At 43.5% G+C, this 21,921-nt stretch overlaps 1 protein-coding gene across 9 annotated transcripts in view; it reads right to left on the reverse strand.

The window, feature by feature from the left end:
- TEAD1 (TEA domain transcription factor 1) overlaps positions 1-21,921 on the reverse strand; it is a 268,937-nt gene that overhangs the window by 197,764 nt on the left and 49,252 nt on the right. For 3 of the 9 annotated variants that reach the window (XM_015101012.4, XM_027979375.3, XM_060399879.1), the window contains exon 1: positions 1-21,921. This exon is cut by the window's right edge and continues 48,616 nt beyond it. The exons of 5 other annotated variants lie outside the window; for them this stretch is intronic. In XM_015101012.4, the coding sequence (XP_014956498.1) occupies positions 1-15 (15 nt within the window). In that variant the 5' untranslated portion in view covers positions 16-21,921. One more of the 9 variants, XM_060399881.1, reaches the window with a different exon arrangement.

Here is a 21,921-nt window from a genome sequence, read left to right on the forward strand (position 1 = left end):
CATAAAAGCTCTCATTATTATCCCAGCTCTCTTTCGCTTGTTCAGCGGGCCTGGTCACTTACAGGAGGATGAGAAAAACCCAGGGACTCGGCTCATCTTTCCCCAGCCGTATCTTCCAGGGAGTGTTAGTGTCCCTGCAGCCCAGTGCCACGCCACCACACTGGCCGGCACACTGGGTTTAAAATTAGACGAGCCCTGGAGAGCCACGGGTAACCTTCTGACAAGGTTAGCCGGCAGAGGAGAGCACGGCTCAGCGAGGGACATTAATAAGAGGCCAAGGAGGGCATTTCAACAAGTACATTAGGGCCTCTCAGAGCCCTTGCAGTCTGGAAGCTGGGGCCCCAGCATCGGCAGGCTGACCTAGGCTTTTCCTTTTTATTCCACCGAGTCAGCAGCTTCCTTTACAGACGATAAACACAACCTTCAAAAGTATTTCTCCCTGATTAAATTCAAAATATTCGGTCGCTGATCATACAAATAATGTTTTAAAACTCTAAACTGGATTTTAGAAATACAGTATTTATAGGATGCCTCTAATTATAAAGTTAATGCCCACAGGTGACTAAAAGAATGGAAACAGAAACACTCAGTAACTTTACCCATTGCCCTCCACCAAATAATAGTCAGGGCTAACAATGCATCTTAATGTATTTTCATGTACTAAAACATTATTATTATTACCTATTGTGTGGGGTTCTTTTATTGTCCACGTAAGGTTTCACATTCAGCGTTTTCCTGAGTCCTGAAATATCCTCTGTATTCATGAATTTAAGAGGCATAGTAATTCCATGTCCTGGATATACTATTATTTGACTATTTTCACATGGCTCAACATTTAGATTTTGCCCAACTTTTCACTGTATGGCAAACATCCTCATAGTGACTTCCGACAGATTCCTAGAATCCAGGGGCAGGAGAAACTTGAAGCCATTGGTACAGATTGGGAGCCTTGTAAAGACAGGGACAGTGCCGGTCACGCTGTAGTGTTTTCTGATTAAAGCAGTGTGTCTCAGCACTTTCCAGACAGACACCCCTAAATTCTAATGTGAAACATTCCAGGCACCACCAAGAGATCACCAGGCCAGTACCAACAAGGTGCCTCAGCTCTGAGACAACGGGAGAGAGCCAAGGCACAGAGCCAACACTTCTCAACACCTGTCAAAGGTGATTCAGATGCCGCCCCTGCCAGCACCTGTTTAAAACACTGAAGCACTTCCACACAGGCTGGAAAGAGTCAGGGACCGAAGCCTGACGAATGCCTGTCCCCTTAGCTCCCGCCCCTCCCAGGGCCCCCGAACTCCTCACTATCCAACAAGTACAGGGTAAGTGCCTGGCACACCTGGGGGCCTCCAGTGGTTTCCACTGTGTTGATGTCCACACTGTCTGTTAAATATTTTAAACATCACCCTTCTTCACATACCACTTGTAACTCAGGATATGCTTTTTAAATTTTGTTAATCCTCCCCTCCAACCAGTTCCTCAGAGACCACTGTTTAAAATCTTCACTACCATCATATCAGTGCTGTTTTTTAAATTCATTCTCTAACATTGTTTTTAAAACTGAAATGGACAATTAATAGAAAGAACTTATCAAGATGTTGGGGGGAGGCAAGGGGGGCAGTTCTCACTAAATTATTCTCTACAAAGCACAGTGAGTTGGTTCAGACAGAGACAAACATCACAGTCCTGAGGGTCATGGACCTAGTAGAAACACCGACGACACTGGTTCCCCCAAGTGTAAAAGTTATCTGCTTAAATCATAGGAGACTTGGAGAAGCTCTCAGATCCTCAATTATAGTCTCAGCAAGCTAAAGCAAAACTACAGAAATGCTGAACTCTAGAGATAAAAGGAGTCAGGACAGCCTAACTTATGCCCAGACCACCCTGGTACTGGATTACTCTATAATACCAATAAAAGCAGCATGCGGGGCAGGGCATATCACTATGCACTTGGAAGCATGACCTCTACCTTAGCCCTCTCTTTACAGAGCTAACTATTTTCTGTGGGAGCGAACCGATAACTAGTTCTGTTATCTGTGGAACAGAGTTTCATTTCCTTCAAATGTTTTTGTCCATCCTTCACTGGGGCTGCCAGGGCAGGAACACCAGCCAGGAAAGGGAATAAGGACAAACAAGGGGTCTATAAAATTAGGCTATCAAAACCAAGAAGGTGTCAGCCTGGATACATTATAGCACTGTCCAGCATAGCCATTGGGAAGGTGGCTCAAGCAGCAATCAGCTCAAAGACAATGTCCATCCACACCTCCATGGTGGAAGAATATACTCCAAACCCCAAGTCACTTTGGGGGCTAAGGTTTCTTTGTCAAATCAGTAAAATTCTAATTGATGGGTATAAAAATATTTTTGATTCTTAAAATCAAATATAATGGCTAAAATGTAAGGAAACACCTTGTAGTAGTAGATGGAAATAATATTCAGAGCTAACATTTATTCCTCACTACTGTGTGTGAGGAACAGGGGTTAAGACTCTACTTTTATTATTTCTTCTAATCCTCATTACAGCTCTATTGGGTAGAGATATAATATTACCATACACATTATTCAGATAATGAAGCAAATAAGGTTTAGAAACAGTCTTTTATCCACAGATAAAACAGAAAATCCAGACCCAGATCTATCTCACCTTGAGTTCAAGGTCTGTCTTTGTGATAGAGTGAACCTCTCATCACTGGAGGTAATCAAGGAACAGCTGAGCAATCTCTTAACAGGGATGCTGTGGAGGGGGCTAGAGTAGGAAGAATGTCAGAGAAGGTCCATTCCAAGCCCTGATCTATGACAGATGAAAACAAATTGCCTGCTGTATGCTGGCTAGCAGGCATGGGACATGAGGAGTAGGAAAGAGCCAATAAATGAAGTCGGCACACTTTTAGAGTCGAGATAATGGATAGACGCTCTATTTTCCTGCTCACAATAAAAAGCAGCTAAAAAGCAAGGTCACTGGAGAGTGTCCAGACTCTTGGCCACTGGGATCCCAGCAGAGCTGGCCTAGCAAGCAACGATGTCTCTTTCTCCCTCTTCAGAAATGCAGTGGCACAGATGAGACCCTTGCTGCTGCAGGACAGGGAAACAGTTCGAACCTTTACACCTGAATTTTTTTTTCCAACACAAAGCTAGTATTTATGGTGAATTAATGACTCAAATTGGTACTGGAAAATATCAAGAACATAACAAGAAAAGGAAATGAGTGAACAAGTCACGCAGGAGCATAAGCACATGACAAAACATGCCTCTTCACCAGGAGGGAGAGAGGATGGCAAACCCAAGCAAATTTAAAGTGTCATTTTAAACCTCCTAAATTAAAAGAGCGATAACAACTGTAGTGAATATGACTTCACTGGAGATGTGAAGACCTAAATGGCTATACTTACTAAGAGTCTCAAAAGGCTGAAATTCTTTGACCTAATAATCCTAACACTAGAAATTTATTAAGAGAAAACCACATGAGAGAAAAAAATTAGGAGCACAAAGACCTACATTATAGAATTGTCTGTACTACTATGAATGGCAGAATGATTAAGAAAACCACAGCACAAATGCAAAGGAAAACTGTGTGTTCATTTACAAGAAAAATCAAAAAGAACAGACAAAGGAAAGTTTCTCAAAGCAAAATACAAAAATACAAATTTTTTAAAAGCAAAATACAAAACTATATGTATTATCTACAAAGTTGTGTGTATATATATATATATATGTGTGATACATATGTAATTACAAAACTAACTTTATGCTATTTCTACAGAAGTGAAAAAGAAAACTGTTACTGTTAGGAGGGTTTTTATTTTACATTTTATAGGTTTTTATTTTACACTTATCATGTTCCATTGTTTTGTAATTTTTAATAAACTATTCTGACTTTCTTTAAGAAAATTTAAGTAAACTCAGATACAAGAGATATTCAAGCACCTAAATACAAGAAAGCTTGGAGGTCAGGCATCTGTGAACACTTGAACCCTGTTTTACCACTAGGATCCACCCAACCAATCTCAAACTCCTTATCTAGTCTTCACAACCTCCAAATGCAGAAACAATGCACAGATTATAGCCGACTTTAGGCAGACCTAAGGACTTAAAGTTCCTCTAAACATTTCAGTAGTAATAATGGCTAAAACTTACAGAGAGCATATATTCTGTACCTGACTGTATTCTAAGCAGTTTATATGTCAATGCATTTAACCCTCATAACACTATAAGAAAAGTACTATCATTATTCCCATTTAGAAACAAGGAAGCTAAGAGACAGAAAGAGAAAGTAGATTTCCCACATGGTTCATTTAACCCTCATAACAACACTATAAGACAAGTACTATCATTATTCCCATTTAAAAACAAGGAAGCTAAGAGACAAAAGCCAGGATCTGAACAGTCTGGCTGCAGAGTCTAAACTGATAACTACCCAACGAGACTGCGTGAAGTATAGACAAGTCTCCCAGCTGCTCCTCTGCTGGTCCTCTTTTCTGAAACGTCTTTCCTCCCCTTAGCCACCTATACAGTTGCCACACGTACTTCGGAAGCCAACTCAAGTGCTACCTCTTCAGCAAAGCCTTGCCTGGTTCTCACGGCATCTGCTACATTGCCTCTCACGTCTCATGGAACTTCAAACACACAACTACAGTTTCACTGATACTGCTTAGTAATTGCCCGAGTCCACCTCATAGACTACAAGTTTGGGATGGAGAGCAGACAGAGGTAGTCTTTGTCTTTTGGGCCACTAGCCCAATGTCTGGCAGGTAACATGTAATCAAAGAGGGAGGGAGAAAGCGAAGAAGAATGGATGGGCGGCCAGAAAACTGCATGAATGACTACTCATTAAAGGCAATAAAGAATGAATTCATGTGTTGGTGGGTGCCTATTTCACACATGCTTGGGGTTAAAATAAAATAGGGCTTTGAGTATTCATCCTCAAACAGGAAAGAAATCCACTACAACAAGGATAAACCTTGAGGACATTATGTTAAGTGAAATTAGGTCACAAAAGGACAAATCTACATCCACACTTTCTAGTTTGTATGGGGGCTCATTGAACCAGCTTCTTCACAGACCAATGGACGACAGTACTCAAAGATATTCTAACTTGAAACTGAAAAAAAGGTGGAGGAGGGGAAGCAGGAGGGGTGGGACGAGGCGGGGAATTCAACTGCAGATGGCCAGAAAGGTGCCTACTCCTCCGTTAGAAAAGGGGGGACTTCCGTGTGTGTGTGTATGAACAGCTTATTTCCAGAATCTATACCCCTCCCCTCCAGAGGTATAGCTCCGTGCCCATCTTCCAATACCCAGACTGAGACCCAGGTGCCAGGCGTGGCACAGGGGCTTAAACACAAGACCTCTTCAAATTCTCTTGAGGTCAAGGGAATATTTTCTTCTTTGCAGGGACAAAAGTTTAAACTGCAGTGAGATCAATTTGTCAGGCACCTATTTTTCGGGCTAAAATTAGAAAACATTCTTTAAAGGCTAATAAATCTTTATCAATACTGAGGGGTCAGTCCAAAAGGCAGGGGAGGTAATTGCTGTTTTTTGCCTAGACCATTTTCCCTTCTTCAAGGCAGCTGGTACCTGTACTGAATTTCCTCTGTAAGTGTTTCTGCCATATAAATTACTTCACCACCCCTAAAACTGTCCTGCTGCACTACCTCCAACTCTGGCGCATGCCTCCCAGAGGAGAACAAACTTTTGGATTTGCTACCGAGCAAGTGTGTTTTCTTTACACTCCCCCGCCACCCTCCTAGTTACTGGGCAAACTACGAAGAGCAAGGCTCATCCACTTTGGAACTCCACTATGCAAAGCATATAGGACCCAACTGAAGAGTATAAGTGACTTCCAGCATGAAGCTGACTTTAGGGCACATGTATACATTTGAGCTACTCACAGCTCCAACCAGGTCACGCTGAAATGAAAGTAAAGACTGACAACGTAAGAGATACACCTGCCTGTGTGTTTCTGGCAACCCTCAATCAGTAAGCAAAGTCCTCACATGAATGTTAGGTTTTGTTCTTACTCACTCACAAAAACTCATAGGTAAAGGACATTTGAAGATCTGAAATAGAGAGGACTGACACTCAAAGGACATTTTTTAATGGAGATCATGATTACTTTATCTCTCTCTCTCTTTTTTTTTTTTTTTTTGGCTTAGTCTTGCCTCTTTAGTCAAACTCTTTAGTCAATTTAATCAATTAAAACACATTAATTACGGGGACAGAGATGTGTCAACACTAACTCTGAGGACTTAATTCCTGCTGGGAAAGATAAGACAGGACAATAACATAACCTTTAGCAAAAAAATTTTCTCATCTATAAACAAAGGAGCCGAAACAGGACTTTAAAGTAGCTGTCAAGAGTAGATTCTATTAACTTCTGGCCCAAATGTGGGTGGACTGTCTAACATTTGAATCTTGTTAAAGTCTCCTAAATATTGTTGACCACATCATTCATTCATATACACATGTATGTGTGTGTGTGTATATATACAAACACGTATACTCGTACACAAATACACGTACACATTCCGACAGAACTGTTGCTTCTGAAAGGAGCAGATTGTGACAAATAACAAAAAAAATAGTGTTTATAATTCTGTCCAACCGTTTCTAAAGGCTTTTAATATCTTTTAAGAAAATTATGGGTAAATTTTAAAAAGAAAATACATTCTCATGTATAACAACTCATTTAAAAGAGAAGTAAAAGCTTCATTTGGCTGTCTATCTCAAAGAAATACTTCTTGCTTCCCTTTCCACCCCTGCTTTACCTATGAATTGACATGAATTGACAGGAATCAAAAACCCAGGTTCCAGCTGGACTCCATCACATTCCATATGTCCATCAAAGTTGATAAAAATTCCCTATTTACTTAATATGTTCAAGCCCCATTCCATAAGCTTGAGGATTATACCTTCATCTGAAACTCAGAATACAGTGATTATTCAGACACTGAGATTTTTTTGGGTTTAAAGAATAATCACTGATCAATTGTTATCTTCTAAAGAAGAGAGATGACCGCATCGATTCCGCTTTACCACTAGTTGAATTCAACAAAGTATCTAAAATCCTAAATACAACTAATACTCCCAAATCCATGTGCCTTCTTTAAACTGAAATATTTCTATTTTAATATGTATTGCTACTATGCAATCCTGTGTTTCCTGAAAAGTCTGTTCTAGGTAGAGCAGTGGTATATGCGCATGTACTCACACACAACACACAAAGTCTAGAAAAAAAAAATCTCTTTAGTCTTAACAGGCTGTAAATATGTTCACATACTCCAGTTTTGAACAGAAATAGTACATGAGAGGAAGAAAAAGGATATATTTGGAATTGCAGGATATTACCTATAGATTCAAAGAAATCTGAGAGGCAATTTGCCAGAGTAAACAAATATCATAATCATATTAACATTTTAAAGGAGATTGTGTTCACAGTTCATACATACTGATACAGTGCTTGAGGGACTGCCTTATTCCCTTCTGTAGATGTGCAGATAAAGCATGGCCTACAGAGAAACATTTCCTAATTCCCTCCTCACTCCTGCTTTACGTAGGGCTGGGACACAGAAGTGTTAGGTACCTGGACTGCTCATAATTTATTTCGGTGTCATAAAACACATACAAGCATTTGTTCAATTAGCCTTAAACAGGCATGTGGCCAACTCTGGGGCAGGCTTTGAGCTGGAGAGATAAAGATGAGTAATAAACACGCACTCCGCCCTCAAAGATCTCACAGCCCAGTGAGAGACAGACACATCAGCTGAAACCTGAGAATCCAAAACAGTACATAGCACAGAGTAGGTGCTCAAAAAACACAAAGCAGGTTTAGGAGTCAGGGAGGGCAGGCAAAGATCTACCCGAGGATCTGGAGCTGGGTAGGGAGCCTGACTCGAGTGTGGAGGGCTGGGCTGGAATGCATACTTCACCACTTCGCTGCTGTACCAGGGCAACGTGTGTAATGTGGTCACGCCTCAGTGTCCTCATGTGCTCCCTCCCTGGGTAGTGATGAGCTAACATACAGGGAAATGCCTGGATTGGCAAACATGTTAACCCCATCTCTGCCCAATGGCAGCCCCTGGTGTTTGGCAGGGACCAGGAATGGCAGAAAACCACTGCAGGAGGAGATTTTTTTTTTTTTCCCCTACTTCTTTCTCTCCCTTTTCTAACCCTTCCTGCTAAACCTCCTTTCCCCAAAGTTGACTCAGAAGACTCAGAGTGAATGAACCAAAAAAGGAAGTGGGAGGAAGGGTGAGGGAAAGAGAACCCTGGCTAACTATGAAGAAAAGATGGCCATCCTTTGGAGGGGAAGCCATCAGTAGTTCTAAACTAGAAAAGGGAAAACAGAAAAAACCAATAAAAAACTCCTGAACCAGATACCTAAAACATTTCTACTTCTGCTGGTTAAACTGCTTTTCTGGATGGCCTCGGACTCTCGACAATTAGCTCGAGTTATTTTCTTCCCATCTCCCTGTTTGAACTTCCTTTACTAAATTAAAATAATTGCAGCACATTAACATTTAATCAACACAAAAGACTAAACCAAGCTCAAACGTAATTTTAGATCTTTCATTTTCTTTTTTTAAATAAACGGCTGCTTGTGTATTTTTGTATATCCAGTGATGAATGCTCACTTGTTTACATCTCTATGTACACGCACACATATACATGCATTATTCAAGTAGGTGTGCATCTATATACAAACATAAACCAGCCTCCTTGTAGTTGAGGGAAGTGTGACAGATACCGGCATGTATGGGGAGACGGCAGGGAAGGTAAATTGACTGTCTACCCCAGAATCCTACAACCTCACCTTGCACCAAAAACTAAGGTCCCATGCAATGAAGAAGCCATGAAATTCCCAAGAAGACCAGGGCTGGAGGTGAACAAACTCCGGGGACTAGACCCAGCCCCTAAACTAGACCCAACTCCCTCTCCTGACCCAGAGGGATGGCATGGGGAGGGAGGTGGGAGGGGATTCAGGATGCGGAACACATGTACACCCATGGCTGATTCATGTCAATGTATGGCAAAACCACTACAATATTGTAAAGTAATTAGCTTCCAATTAAACAACAAAAAAGAAACTTTCCCTCTTGCTGGAGGAAATCTTGCCTTTCAATAAACAGGGCCCTTGTCCCAACCAAGAGAGCTGAAACTCTTGAGGGCAGAGGGTGGTGTGGGGGGAGGCGGAGCAGGGGCCCCAGCACTGCCTTCATGCCTACAAAAGCCCACTGCCACATGGAGGGATCTGGAATCTTCACACCGCTGTCCCTCCATTCTCATGAGGTTAAGAAATGCTGCCAGGTTCACTGCAACCTACCTCAGCAGGCCTTTACTTAGCAGCAGCTATGCCCCAAGCCCAACGCTCAGACCTCACTACTTACGGTACCATTTCATGTATGTTTCACAAAAGGAAGGAGGCAGTATTACTCTCCTTTCAGAGGTGAGGCGTCTGAGGATCAGAAAAGCTGAGGAGGGGCCAAAGGCAGAGACCACAGACGGTAAATGGAGGAGCCCCCAGGCCACTTTCACACCGTAATGACTGGCCCAGGGCGCTGAATCTGAGCTCCTGGCCTCTGGTCTCCCTCCAACTCTAATCTAAAGGGAATCAACAGCAAACAGGGCTCACCTTTGTGAACCTTAAGCTTAATGACTATAAAAGGAAAAGAGAAGCCAGCATTTGTTCTGTACCTTCCAAGACAGTCAGATAAGAGCCCTCTCTGTGATCGTGATTCAGCTCAGTTCTCAGAGGGTGCGTGGTGGTTTCCCATCATCAGCTCTCTCAGCAAACAACATGGTCCCTGTCCCCTGCCACTGCTGTTCTCCCAATTCAGGCATTCACCTACTGTGCCCAGAGGAATCCCTTCACTGCCTGCCTTCCTGGAAGACAGGAAGACCCCTCTCAACAATTAACTCCAGCCCAAATGAACAATGCTTGAGCAACCTCTGCTTATCTTTACTACATCTGATACTCAGGTTTTATTCTCTTCAACCCCACTGTAGGCTCCTTACCCAGAGACCCAGGCTTGATTTCTCTAATATTTGTCATCACTATGATACTACCACCAAGCCTTCGTCCCTGGAGAGAAAGCAAAACAAATATCCGTATGTCAACATTTTGGGGGTAACTGCTACGTCACATAAAATAAAAATTGAAGCAGAAATTAGGTTTTTTAAGAAAAATAATATGATATGGTCTTGGCCCCAAACAACTCACAACCCAGTGAGGAAGACGGAGACATAAATGACTGCTAGGATCTGCTGAATCATTTGACACTGGGATTTGCCAGTGACTGGGAGTTGGAAGGGACAGTCATTCTGAAGGATGAGAGAGTCTGCTCCTGATACTATCTCAAAGGAAATCATGACCAGCTGACTTTAACAAAGTAGAAATTTAATAAGGATAAATGTCAAGTCATGCACTTAGGTCCATGCACTCACAAGTATAGGGTAGAGGCGATCACATGAGAAAGTCTTAAGGGATTGGGTTGCCCAAAAGCTCAATGACTCAGTGTGATGAGGCTCCTATAAAAGCAAATGCAATATCAGGCTGCCCTGAGTAGAATGCTGCATTCACAGCAAGAAAAGTGAGATCTCGAATCTGGGTCCCAGCAATCATACAAGGATGAACAGTCAGAAGTGTGCACATTTCAGAGCGCTGACAGGAGTCTGACACCGTGTCCTAACAGGAGTGAGGATCGTGAAGCTGGAGAAAGAACGACGTACCTGGCTACCAACAGTCATCTTCAAACTAGCCTTGAACTTTACCATTCCGCTCCCAGAAACAGACAACGGAGATATAGCTGACCTAACCTACAGAGGCACTGACATTAACCCAAAAGCAGGGGTTTAAAATATGAGCGCGAACAGGCGAAATATCTGATGAAACTGAATATATTACCTATCTCGTTATAAAATGTTACCAGCTGCTATATCATAAATAGTTATTGATAGGAAAGTAAGAAAATTCTATCTATAAGGAAAATTACAAACTACTATACACATAGATTCATTCTGTAAAAACAGCAGCATACACATACATCAAGCACTGCACTGAAAATGGTATGGAAGACAATGTGGTATGAAGCTCCCAACACTGATTACCTATGAGCAGCAACGTTATTGATAGTTTCCAATTCTCTTTTTTACTTCTCTATATTTTGCTTCTCCATATATTCTCAATGTTTCATAGTAGACATACACTGTAAATCTGGAAAGAAAAACTCTCATAAATGTTTCAAAAGAAAATGGGCTATCTAAAAGCTCTAACATATAAGAAGAGGAATTAGGTTTGTAACATAAGCAGGAAAGGGGGGATTAGGATTAATGGGTGAAGATTCTAGGAGACCTTATTTGACTCAATATAAGACAATGGTCTGTGAGAGAAATAAACAGTTCCACTGCTACGGTGAGCTCTCCATCAAAAAGGCTGTGCCTCTAGAATGTTTTGAGACTATTTGGGGATGTACTGTAGGGAAAGCCTCCATGGTGTACAGGGTTAGCTTCTCCTAAATCTATATACTCCAAATCCTTTAACACTGCTCAAGTCAACTATGCTGCAGAATCCATAATACCTCTACTTCACTCTCTACGTGAGTTCACATTCTCATTCAAGCTTTTAGGATCTAGTTCTCTGTTCTCTCACCGCATCAGAGCCAATGGAATATAGCTCAAAGAACGCCCAACTGGGAATCAAAGGTTCAGATCCCAGCAGGAGCACTGGAAAGAACACAGCCTTGGACAAGTCACAATCTCTAGGAGTCTCAGTCTCCACAACTGTAAAATGACAGTAAAATGTATATAACCTCAAGATAAAGCTGAGATTTCAAGATAAAACCTGTGAGACTGCTTTATAAACAATAAAGTGCTATACAAGCAAAAGACAACACATTCCTGTCATGAGAGCATATAAGCAGACGTTGGATGGGCAGTTACAGGGATCCTATTCCACCGGAAGCAGAAAGCTTTAATTCCGAGATCATATCATTCTACCTTGTTGTTCAAGCATCACCTCCACGAAGAGGTCCTCCACTCCTTTTAATGTTCTTCTGACTTCTGACACTACAGAGTATAACAATGATTGCTTTTTCTCAAACTTCTAAGGCTGAGTCTTGATTTTTCACCATGAAGACATTTTCTTGAGACAAGGACCAAGGCTTCCATCTTTATCCTCAACCCCTAGTGCTGCTGGTAACTCACAAACGACTATTGATGATTCGACTGAACCTTAATAGAATCCCTAGGGCTTCTCAGGTGGCTCAGCGGTAAAAAATTCACCTGCCGATAAAGGAGACACAAAAGACACGGGTCTGATGCCTGGGTCCAGAAGATCCCCTGGAGGAGGAAATGGCAACCCGCTCCAGTATCCTTGCCTGGAAAATCCCATGGACAGAAGAGCCTGGCAGGCTACAGTCCATGGGGTCACAAAGAGTTAGACACGACTGAACATGCACTCCAGCCCCAACACCCCCAGAACCCCTACTCAGAGTACAGCCTAAGGACCAGCACTATTGACATCAATATGGAAACATGTTACAGTGCTGATCCCCTAGCCAAGTCCCAGCTCCACGAAATCAGAACCTGCATTTTCACAAGATCCCCAGGTGATTCCTATGCTAACAAAGTGAGACTGCTGCCGCCGATATCTAGACTACCTTCAAGAAGCAAGGGCCAGGGGCACACTCATTCAGCAAGCTCTCTCTCCAAAGCCTAGCAAAAGGACTGACTCATCCTCTCACTCGTTTATTCAGTCAGTCACTCACTTAACAACCATATATTATGTTCCTATACTATGTCACGGAGAAGACAATGGCACCCCACTCCAGTACTCTTGCCTGGAAAACCCTATGGGTGGAGGAGCCTGGTGGGCTGCAGTCCATGGGGTCGCGAAGAGTCGGACACGACTGAGCGACTTCACTTTCACTTTTCACTTTCATGCATTGGAGAAGGAAATGGCAACCCACTCCAGTGTTCTTGCCTGGAGAATCCCAGGGACGGGGGAGCCTGGTGGGCTGCCGTTATGGGGTCGCACAGAGCTAGACATGACTGAAGCGACTTAGCAGCAGCAGCAGCATACTATGTCAAGCACTTTTCTAGGCACCAAGTCTGTTCGTGCAGGTGTAATTGAATGGTAAGAGTCCTCTAATACTAGAGAGAATGGCCCCATCCAGCTCCCTGACCACAAAATCCAGCTAAAAACAATTTAAGTGCCTCTGGATTCCAGCTCCGCCAACCCTGGCCCAGCGTCTCAAATGCTTTGCAGGTGTCAGGGCTGATGACTCTTCACAAACCACGGAGAACCCACCCACACAACAGCCACAGCTCAATGGTTTGGGCACAGCCCCTTCATATTTCTGCAGGTGTTACATTCCAAAAATACTTCTTCTTACAAAGCATGGCAGGAATTCTACACTGAGGAAAGAAAAGAGGTTCAAGAAGGGCCTGATTTTTCCCGAGGGACAGAAGAGACGAAACCTCTCACAGAGAGGTTTACATTTTTAAAATGTATTTATTTTATCAACCACATGCTCGCAAGTCAAATATCCCCTCAAAGACATTTTGCAGACAGAGATATTCTGGGAACATACTGGAGGCAGCTTATTTATCTGCCGCTATTATAAGACTAGCCCGAAGGGATGAGTATCAGATGCTATCTCCCGCTGAAATGACAGTCTGCCTGCCTGCCACCTCGATGCCAGGTCACAGCTACTTCATGCCCCCAGACAGCCCCTACTTGGCCCTTAAAAGACTGCCTCTGCCCCACCAGTCTTACAAGAGGCTTCCAATTAGCCCAGGTCACTCCCAATGGGGAGGGCTATCAGTTTGCTCTAAGAATTCTGCAACATCTTTGGGGTCTGTAAACTGACAACAGAAAATGTAATTAACATACAAACAGGATACTAATATGGAATACTGCCACAGTGCTGGAAACCCTCGGGGGCTGGTAGGATCCCAGGCAAACTCAGTTCTTGGATTTTATTGTCCAAAGGGGAATTAGAAGAAAGCATACTCCAGTCAGCTGCAACTGTCTCAAAGCTCTCTCCTTTGCTATCTTTAACCAAATTATCCTTCCGGTCACAAGATTTAGCAATTAGGAAACCTTTCTACTTCTCCTGTAGGTCCTCTCTACCTTAGACTAGTAACTGTTTCCTTCCCCACAGTGAGCATCTTGGGGTGGGGGCTGGCCTTCTATTCAGTGCAGTATCTCTGGAGCCCAGTAGATACTAGGTCTTCAATAAAAACTTATAGAATGATGACAATTCATTCATCAAGCATTTAATGAGTGCTGAGTTTTAGGATTAGAATACTAAATACCCAAAGATTAAAAAGAAATAAAGAAATGGTTATTAGCTCTTGTTGACCTTTGGAGACTAAACAAAACAAGAAACGAGGACTATAAAAAGCCTGGATGCAAACTCCAGTGTGAGAGATGAGGGAATTCCTGGAGCAGAGCAAGCCAAGTGCAACAGAAATGGAATTTTCTTATCCATGGCATGTCACACAGATCCCCCCCCAGTCTGTAATTCACTGTGTACTGCACGCATTTCCCACACTCCAGCCTCTTACTCTGTGACTGGCCAAATTTCTCATCTGCCTTGTAAAACATCAGTATATACTGTATGGGATATCCTGCCTTCCCACTAACCTGTCTTATTATCAGGAGGATCACAGCTCACACCACGGTGCACTTCTCAGAGGCATTCTGACTTTATTCTCAGGCTGTAAGGCTGTTAGTGCCACATTAGAGAGAAGGGCAGGGGCGCACAGGCTTGCCACAGGCTGTACCTCCGGACCCAATTCCCATCTCTTCTAAACCCTGTGTTCTCATCACCGACCCACTTCCTCTCCCGGGCGTCTCTCCGCCCAGCGCCACTGCCCAACAGAAACACAGCGTGAGCCACACATGTCATCACACATTTCCTACTAGCCTCATTTAAAAAGGAAAAAAGAAATGTGAAATTAATTTCAGTAACCTCTATTAACCCAGCACACGCAAATATTATTTCAACCTGTAATCAATATAAAAAAAATTGCCACTGAGGTATTTCACCTTCTTTAGTACCAAGTCTTCAAAGCCCAGCGGCCACTGCACACTGATGGAGCAACTCAGTTCTAGGTGCTGAACAGCACTGTGGCTGGTGGCTATGGACTGCACAGGGTGGACCTATTGCGAGCATGTCTTACACATGCTTGAGTCTCAGGGAGCCTAACACCTGTTCTTTCTGAGTACCTAAAGGACATACATAAAGCCTTTTCAGTGGCACCAGTTTCTGCTGGATATGAATTTGGGGAGGCCCCAGATTTCAGCTGACATAGGTTCTCAATGTTTCAGTGACTTTCAGCTCCAACCTTCAAGTCTAATTGTAGCCACCACTCCTTTAAGGAAGCCTCTGTGGCTACGCCCCCGACAGAGCCCCCAAAATTTCACACCTCCAAACCCTAACCCCATACTGTGAGTGCCTGCCTGTATTACCGACTATTGGACGTTCCTTGAAACAAGACTCTGTTTCATTCATTGCCCAAGCCTTATCTCCCAACATAGTACTGCCTCAATAAATATTTGCCAGATGCATGGATGGATGGTTGGATAAATGAATGAAATCCCTCTTAACACAAAATCTCTCTCTCTAGGCCATAGTTTCCTCCTCTGTAAAATCTCCATGGTTCCTTTCACCTGTGAAAGTCGACAAGGCCATGGAGCAACTTGCGTTGCTCACGCCTAGGTCACAGTACCAAATGGGGCACTTACCCTGAGCCCACATTGCACAACCAGCTTGACCAGCCATCTGACACAGGAAGGAACACTCAGACTGCACTTGAGAGGTTATTTCTCTGGACCAGTGCAAAAGGGGGCAAAACAGATTATCTTCAGGTCTTTAAAAAGTATCCTATAAACTTCCTGCTATTCCAGAGAACTACAAAAATGTCTCTGTTCTCTCGTGTATATCTTTCTCTTTTTTTTGGCTACAACTAGAAGCATTTGAACTGTGGTGTTGGAGAAGACTCTTGAGAGTCCCTTGGACTGCAAGGAGATCCAACCAGTCCATTCTGAAGGAGATCAGCCCTGGGATTTCTTTGGAAGGAATGATGCTAAAGCTGAAATTCCAGTACTTTGGCCACCTCATGCGAAGAGTTGACTCATTGGAAAAGACTCTGATGCTGGGAGGGATTGGGGGCAGGAGGAGAAGGAGACGACCCAGGATGAGATGGCTGGATGGCATCACCGACTCGATGGACATGAATCTGAGTGAACTCCGGGAGTTGGTGATGGACAGGGAGGCCTGGCGTGCTGCAATTCATGGGGTCGCAAAAAGTCAGACATGACTGAGCAACTGAACTGAACTGAACTGAGAAGCATTTAGGACCTTAGTTCCCCAACCAAGGATAGAACCTAGGCCCCCTGCCATGGAAACGAAGTCTTAACCACTGGACTGATAGAGAAGTCCCTCTCATGTAATTCTTGAATAGCTTCCCTAGCCAATCATTTATGTTTCTTACACTGTTCTTTTTCAGTTGCTAAGTCATATTCAACTCTTTGCAACCTCATGGACTATAGCATATCAGGTTTTTCTGTCCTCCATTATCTCCCAGAGCTTGTGCAAATTCATGTTCATTGAGTTGGTAATGCTACCTATTTCATTCTCTGCCTCCCCTTTCGCCTCCTGCCCTCAATCTCTCCCAGCACCAAGGTCTTTTCCAATGAGTCATCTCTTTCCATCAGTGGCCAAAGTATTGAAGCTTTAGCTTCAGCAACAGTCCTTCCAATGAATATTCAGGGTTGATTTCCTTTAGGACTGACTGGTTTGATTTCCTTGCTGTCTAGGGGACTCTCCAGAGTCTGCTCCAGCACCACAGTTTGAAAGCATCAATTCTTTGGCACTTATCCTTCTTTATGGTCCAGCTCTCACACCCCTACATGACCACTGGAAAGACCATAGCTTTGACTATATATATCTTTGTTGGCAAAGTGATGTCTGTGCTTTTTAATACACTGTCTAGGTTTGTTACAGCTTTCCTTCCAAGGAGCAAGCATCTTTTAATTTCTTACATAGAAAATGGTTAATTTTTGCCTTTAATTAATGAATATCATTAAAAGATCACAAGGTCATGTTTCAGACTCCAAAGTCCTGGTTTTCATTGCCATTACTAGCCACTTGGTCATCAATTTCCTTATCCATAAAAGAGGGGCAACAAAATAACCAGGTCACAGAGTTGCTGTAATGGCCAGAATGCCTTATACACTGTAAAGGACCAAGCGAATGTAAACTATTATGGAAAATACTTCTTCCAAAGCATGTCAAAGTGAGATGACAGAGCAGTCCACAAATAACACTGCCAATGGCCAAGCCCAGGCCTAGGGAACTCAGGGAAAAGCTAGAAGGAACCCAGCGCACTCTACTCCTGGGCAAACATCAAACAGGCCCGGAATTCATGGCTGCACAAAGCCAAGCCCCAGACATGCTGCCCAGAGATCTGGGGTAGGAAGCAGTCCAGAGGGCAGGCCCCCCAGGTAAACAGGCATCTGTCTGCCAGGCCCCACTGGGAGGTGGCCATAGGACAGGCTGCCTACTGGAGCGCAGAGGACAGCACAAAGGAGCCAGGCATCCGAGCTAGGCAGGGAGTGTCTATCTCAGAGGGGCAGGGCCCCCACTCACTGAGCAAGGGGTGCTGACCTCTGGCAGGCCAAGCCAAGGAGCTGGAGGAGGAGCTTCATCTGTCCTTTCTTTCTCCTGCAACGTTTTCAGGGGTGTCTGAAATTTCCCATACTAATTCTGCCTATTTCAAACAGGGACTAGGTTTGCATGTACGTGTATGTGTGTACATGCGTCTTATTATTTCAGAAGAAAGCACTTTGCAGTCTGAGAATGAGTCATCAGTAATCCTTGTCAATGTGCCAGCAGCCTGCCCCTCTTCATTACAAACAGAAAGATAAAAGCTCTTGCACTACATTAGCTGGCATACGCCTCCACAGACAGTACAAATAAATTAATTGTGCCTCATCTCAAATAGCCCGGGAGGTGTGCGGGAGGGGAAAATGCACTCCGTCTTGTTTCATTAACAAATTAAACTGCAATAGAGCCATGACCATTTTCTTACGTACAGACGTCCGGCTATTCAGCCAACACCAGACGGTGGCCCATTTGGGACGGCACTACCCAAGGTCCACACATTGAGAAACTTGTGTCTACTGCTCAGAGGAGTACACGTCCTTTACCCCTTTCATGGTCCTTGGAGAGGGGATCGTGTGATCCCAGAGGCCACTGTAAGGACACCTGGGGGACCAGAGTCACCCATCTCGTGCTGGGCGCTGCTGCAAAAGGGAGGAGTTTCAATCACTTACCCCAGGCAAATAAACAAACCAGTTCTGCGGCCCTGGTATGTACATCACAGAGAAAGAGTTTGCCATCAAGCAACCTCTGTCACGCTGAGGATGGTGAGCATTCCAGAAAGAACAAAGTTATTCAAGACCAACTTGAAAAACAAGTCAGACTCCCCTTCACCGCAAGCTAAGATTACACCCTCAAATACACCTTCCTGCGATTCTGAGAACGACTGCTTTTGCAGTGCAGTTAAAAGCAATTTGCTACAACGCTGTGATTTTCTTTATCCTGGTTCCGTACTACATAATTTAGGCAACCTGCATTTTAAAGTTGAAGAAGCAGGACTGAAAAGATGATCCTTTCATGTTTTATCTCCAAAGGGACAAAAACAGTGCTTACAGGGGAGGTGGGGGACAGAAGCGGGGTGCTGAATGCTAAAAGGAAAGAACAAAGTGGACCCTAAGGAGAAGGGGAAGGGCCCCTCTCCTTTGCAAGGATCACCCATTAACCAGTGACCTGCAAGGACAGTAAGATCCCAAACAGTGACTCCAACTGCCAAATATGTCCAAAGTATTATTATCCAGATGGCCTCTGGGTTTAGGTACTGGGAATTTGGTTTCTTTTTTGAACTATAAAATCTAAGAATCTAAAAAATTCCAAGCAGAAAATCTGACCTCACAAGGCTAGGTCCTGCCTATAACAAAAACAAAAAAAAAGAAAGTAAACCTAAAGACAGAAAAGGCACTGGCACCCCACTCCAGTACTCTTGCCTGGAAAATCCCATGGACGGAGGAGCCTGGTGGGCTGCAGTCCATGGGGTCGCTAAGAGTCAGAAATGACTGAGCGACTTCACTTTCACGCATTGGAGAAGGAAATGGCAACCCACTCCAGCGTTCTTGCCTGGAAAATCCCAGGGACGGAGGAGCCTGGTGGGCTGCAGTCCATGGGGTCGCGAAGAGTCAGAAATGACTGAGCGACTTCACTTTCACGCATTGGAGAAGGAAATGGCAACCCACTCCAGCGTTCTTGCCTGGAAAATCCCAGGGACGGAGGAGCCTGGCGGGCTACAGTCCATGGGGTCACTAAGAGTCAGAAATGACTGAGCGACTTCACTTTCACGCATTGGAGAAGGAAATGGCAACCCACTCCAGCGTTCTTGCCTGGAGAATCCCAGGGACGGGGGAGCCTGGTGGGCTGCCATCTCTGGGGTCACACAGAGTCGGACACGACTGAAGCGACTTAGCAGCAGCAGCAGCAAATCTAAAGAAGATAATAATAGGGATTTTCCTGGTGATTCAGTGGCTAAGAATCTGCCTTCCAACGCAGCAGGTGTGGGTTCAATCCCTGGTTGGGGAACTAAGATCCAACATGCCGCAGGGTAACTAAGCCCACACACCACAACTAGAGAAGCCTGCGAGCTACACAGAAGAACCAGCACCGCCAGGAAAAAAGCATTATAATAATAAAGCCAGATTCAACCTTACCATAATTGAAGAAATACCAAGTAAACAATGAGGTATCATTGAGCCAAACCTTTGTAAAAGTGACTTTATCTAATGTAGGCCAAGTGGTTGAAGCTAGTACCTTACTGCATTGCTGGTAGCATTGTAAACTGGCACAAGTCTTCTGGAAAGCAATTTAGAAATATTCATCGAGAGCCAAAAAAAAAAAAAATTGTGCCCTTTAACCCAGAAATCCTGCTCTTGGGAATCCACCCTAAGGAACTAATCTACAATAAGGATGAAGCCATATCTCCAAGTATTATTTATAATAGCACAAAACTGTAGGGGGAAAAAAGAATCTAAATGTCCAATAATAGATGAATGGTTAAATAAATTCAGCCTGTGGGATGACAGATTGTAAGACCATTAAAAATCATTTTGAAGACTATGTAACCATTTGGAAAACATTTGCTTAAGGTTTACTGAAAAGAGTAGAATACAAAATTGAGTCTACATATGATTACAGCTATACAGAAATATGTCTGCATGCAGACAAGGGTTAAAAGGAAAAATGAAAACAGTTGTGGTAGGATAGCGAGCTTGTGGGTGAACTTTTTTCTTTCTTTCAATCTTTTTATTGTGGTTATAGCATTTTATCTTGTGAAAAAAGAAAAATCATTGGGTGCATATGCAGCTGCTCAACTTGCATTCAAAGGATGAATCAGGAATCTGGGAAACCATGATGCTAATTTGGGACATGGAACAATATCTAGCACTAGTCTCTATCCTAAGCTTGCCTGGGTCCCTCCTATCACATCTCTCAGCCAGTGAGGTAGGCTGATGAGCAAACAGATGCTCAGAGAAGCAGGAGGAGGTACCCAAATCTGTACTAAGCTACAAACGACAGATAGGATGAAACTTTACATCAATTCTGCTCCAAGGCCCCAGCCCGTCCTATCAACTGCTGCTGCTAGTTTCAAGATCCCTCCTGTCTCTGGGAAATAGTTTCCTCCTTAATAAAATGAAGACGTTCAACTTTCTTCCAGCACTGTGTGGAACCATCCACGTATGGTTCATAAATAGCCTGTATCCAACTCACCTGTAAAGCAGGTTAAAGCTCAGATAAATGGTCCCAAACCAGACCTGGTGAATTAGAGACAATTCTACTAGACATACTGATGGTCCAACTGGAAGAGTTTTCAAATTTGCAAGGTGCAAACGTGACACACATTCAATAGAAACCATACTTCAAATTTTAAATTCTGATCTTTTTCCTAGGTTACGATAAGTGGTACAATACTATCTCATGATGCTGGACAGCAATAACAAGGGGAAACTGCTTCCCCTTCCAGTCTGTTTTTCACTTGCAGTACAGTATTGAATCAATTACACGAGACTGCAACACTTATTATACAAAGGGCTTTATGTTAAGTGATTTTGCCCAACTGTAGGCTAAGGTAAGTGTTCTGAGCACGTTTAAGATAGGCCAAGCTAAGCTGTGATCTTTAGTAGGTTTTGAGTATATCAAATGCATTTCAACTTACACTATTTTCAATTTAGGATGGGTTTTATCAGTTTTATGATATAACTCATCCTAAGGGGAGGAAGACCTGTAATGCAGAACTTTCTCAATTTTACGTGGCAGAAGTCTGATTTTTCTTTACACTTAAAGTGTGTAAAAGGTAAGGAATATCAGGATGTAACCCCGTTGAGGAAGATCTGTATCTGGGAGTGGAACACCTGAATCTGAATTCAACCAGCTGCCCAGGCCCTTCTTCTGCACAGGAATACTTGAGAACCACTAATTAAGAATCCTGGGCTTCCCTGGTAGTTCAGCTGGTAAAGAATCTGCCTGTAATATGGGAGACCCCTGGGTCAGGAAGATCCCCTGAAGAAGGATAGGCTACCCACTCCAGTATTCTTAGGCTTCCCTGGTGGCTCAGATGGTAAAGAATCCACTTGCAATGCGGGAGACCTGGATTTGATCCGTGGGTCGGGAAGATCCCCTGGAGGAGGGCACGGCAACCCACTCCAGTATCCTTGTCTGGAGAATCCCCATGGACAGAAGAGCCTGGGAGGCTACAGTCCATGGGGTCTCAAACAGTCAGACACGACTGACAGAATAAGCACAGCACAGTACAGTTAAAACTCCTGCAAACATC

Source organism: Ovis aries, chromosome 15 (genome assembly GCF_016772045.2).
Source record: "Ovis aries strain OAR_USU_Benz2616 breed Rambouillet chromosome 15, ARS-UI_Ramb_v3.0, whole genome shotgun sequence".
NCBI lineage: Eukaryota > Metazoa > Chordata > Mammalia > Artiodactyla > Bovidae > Ovis > Ovis aries.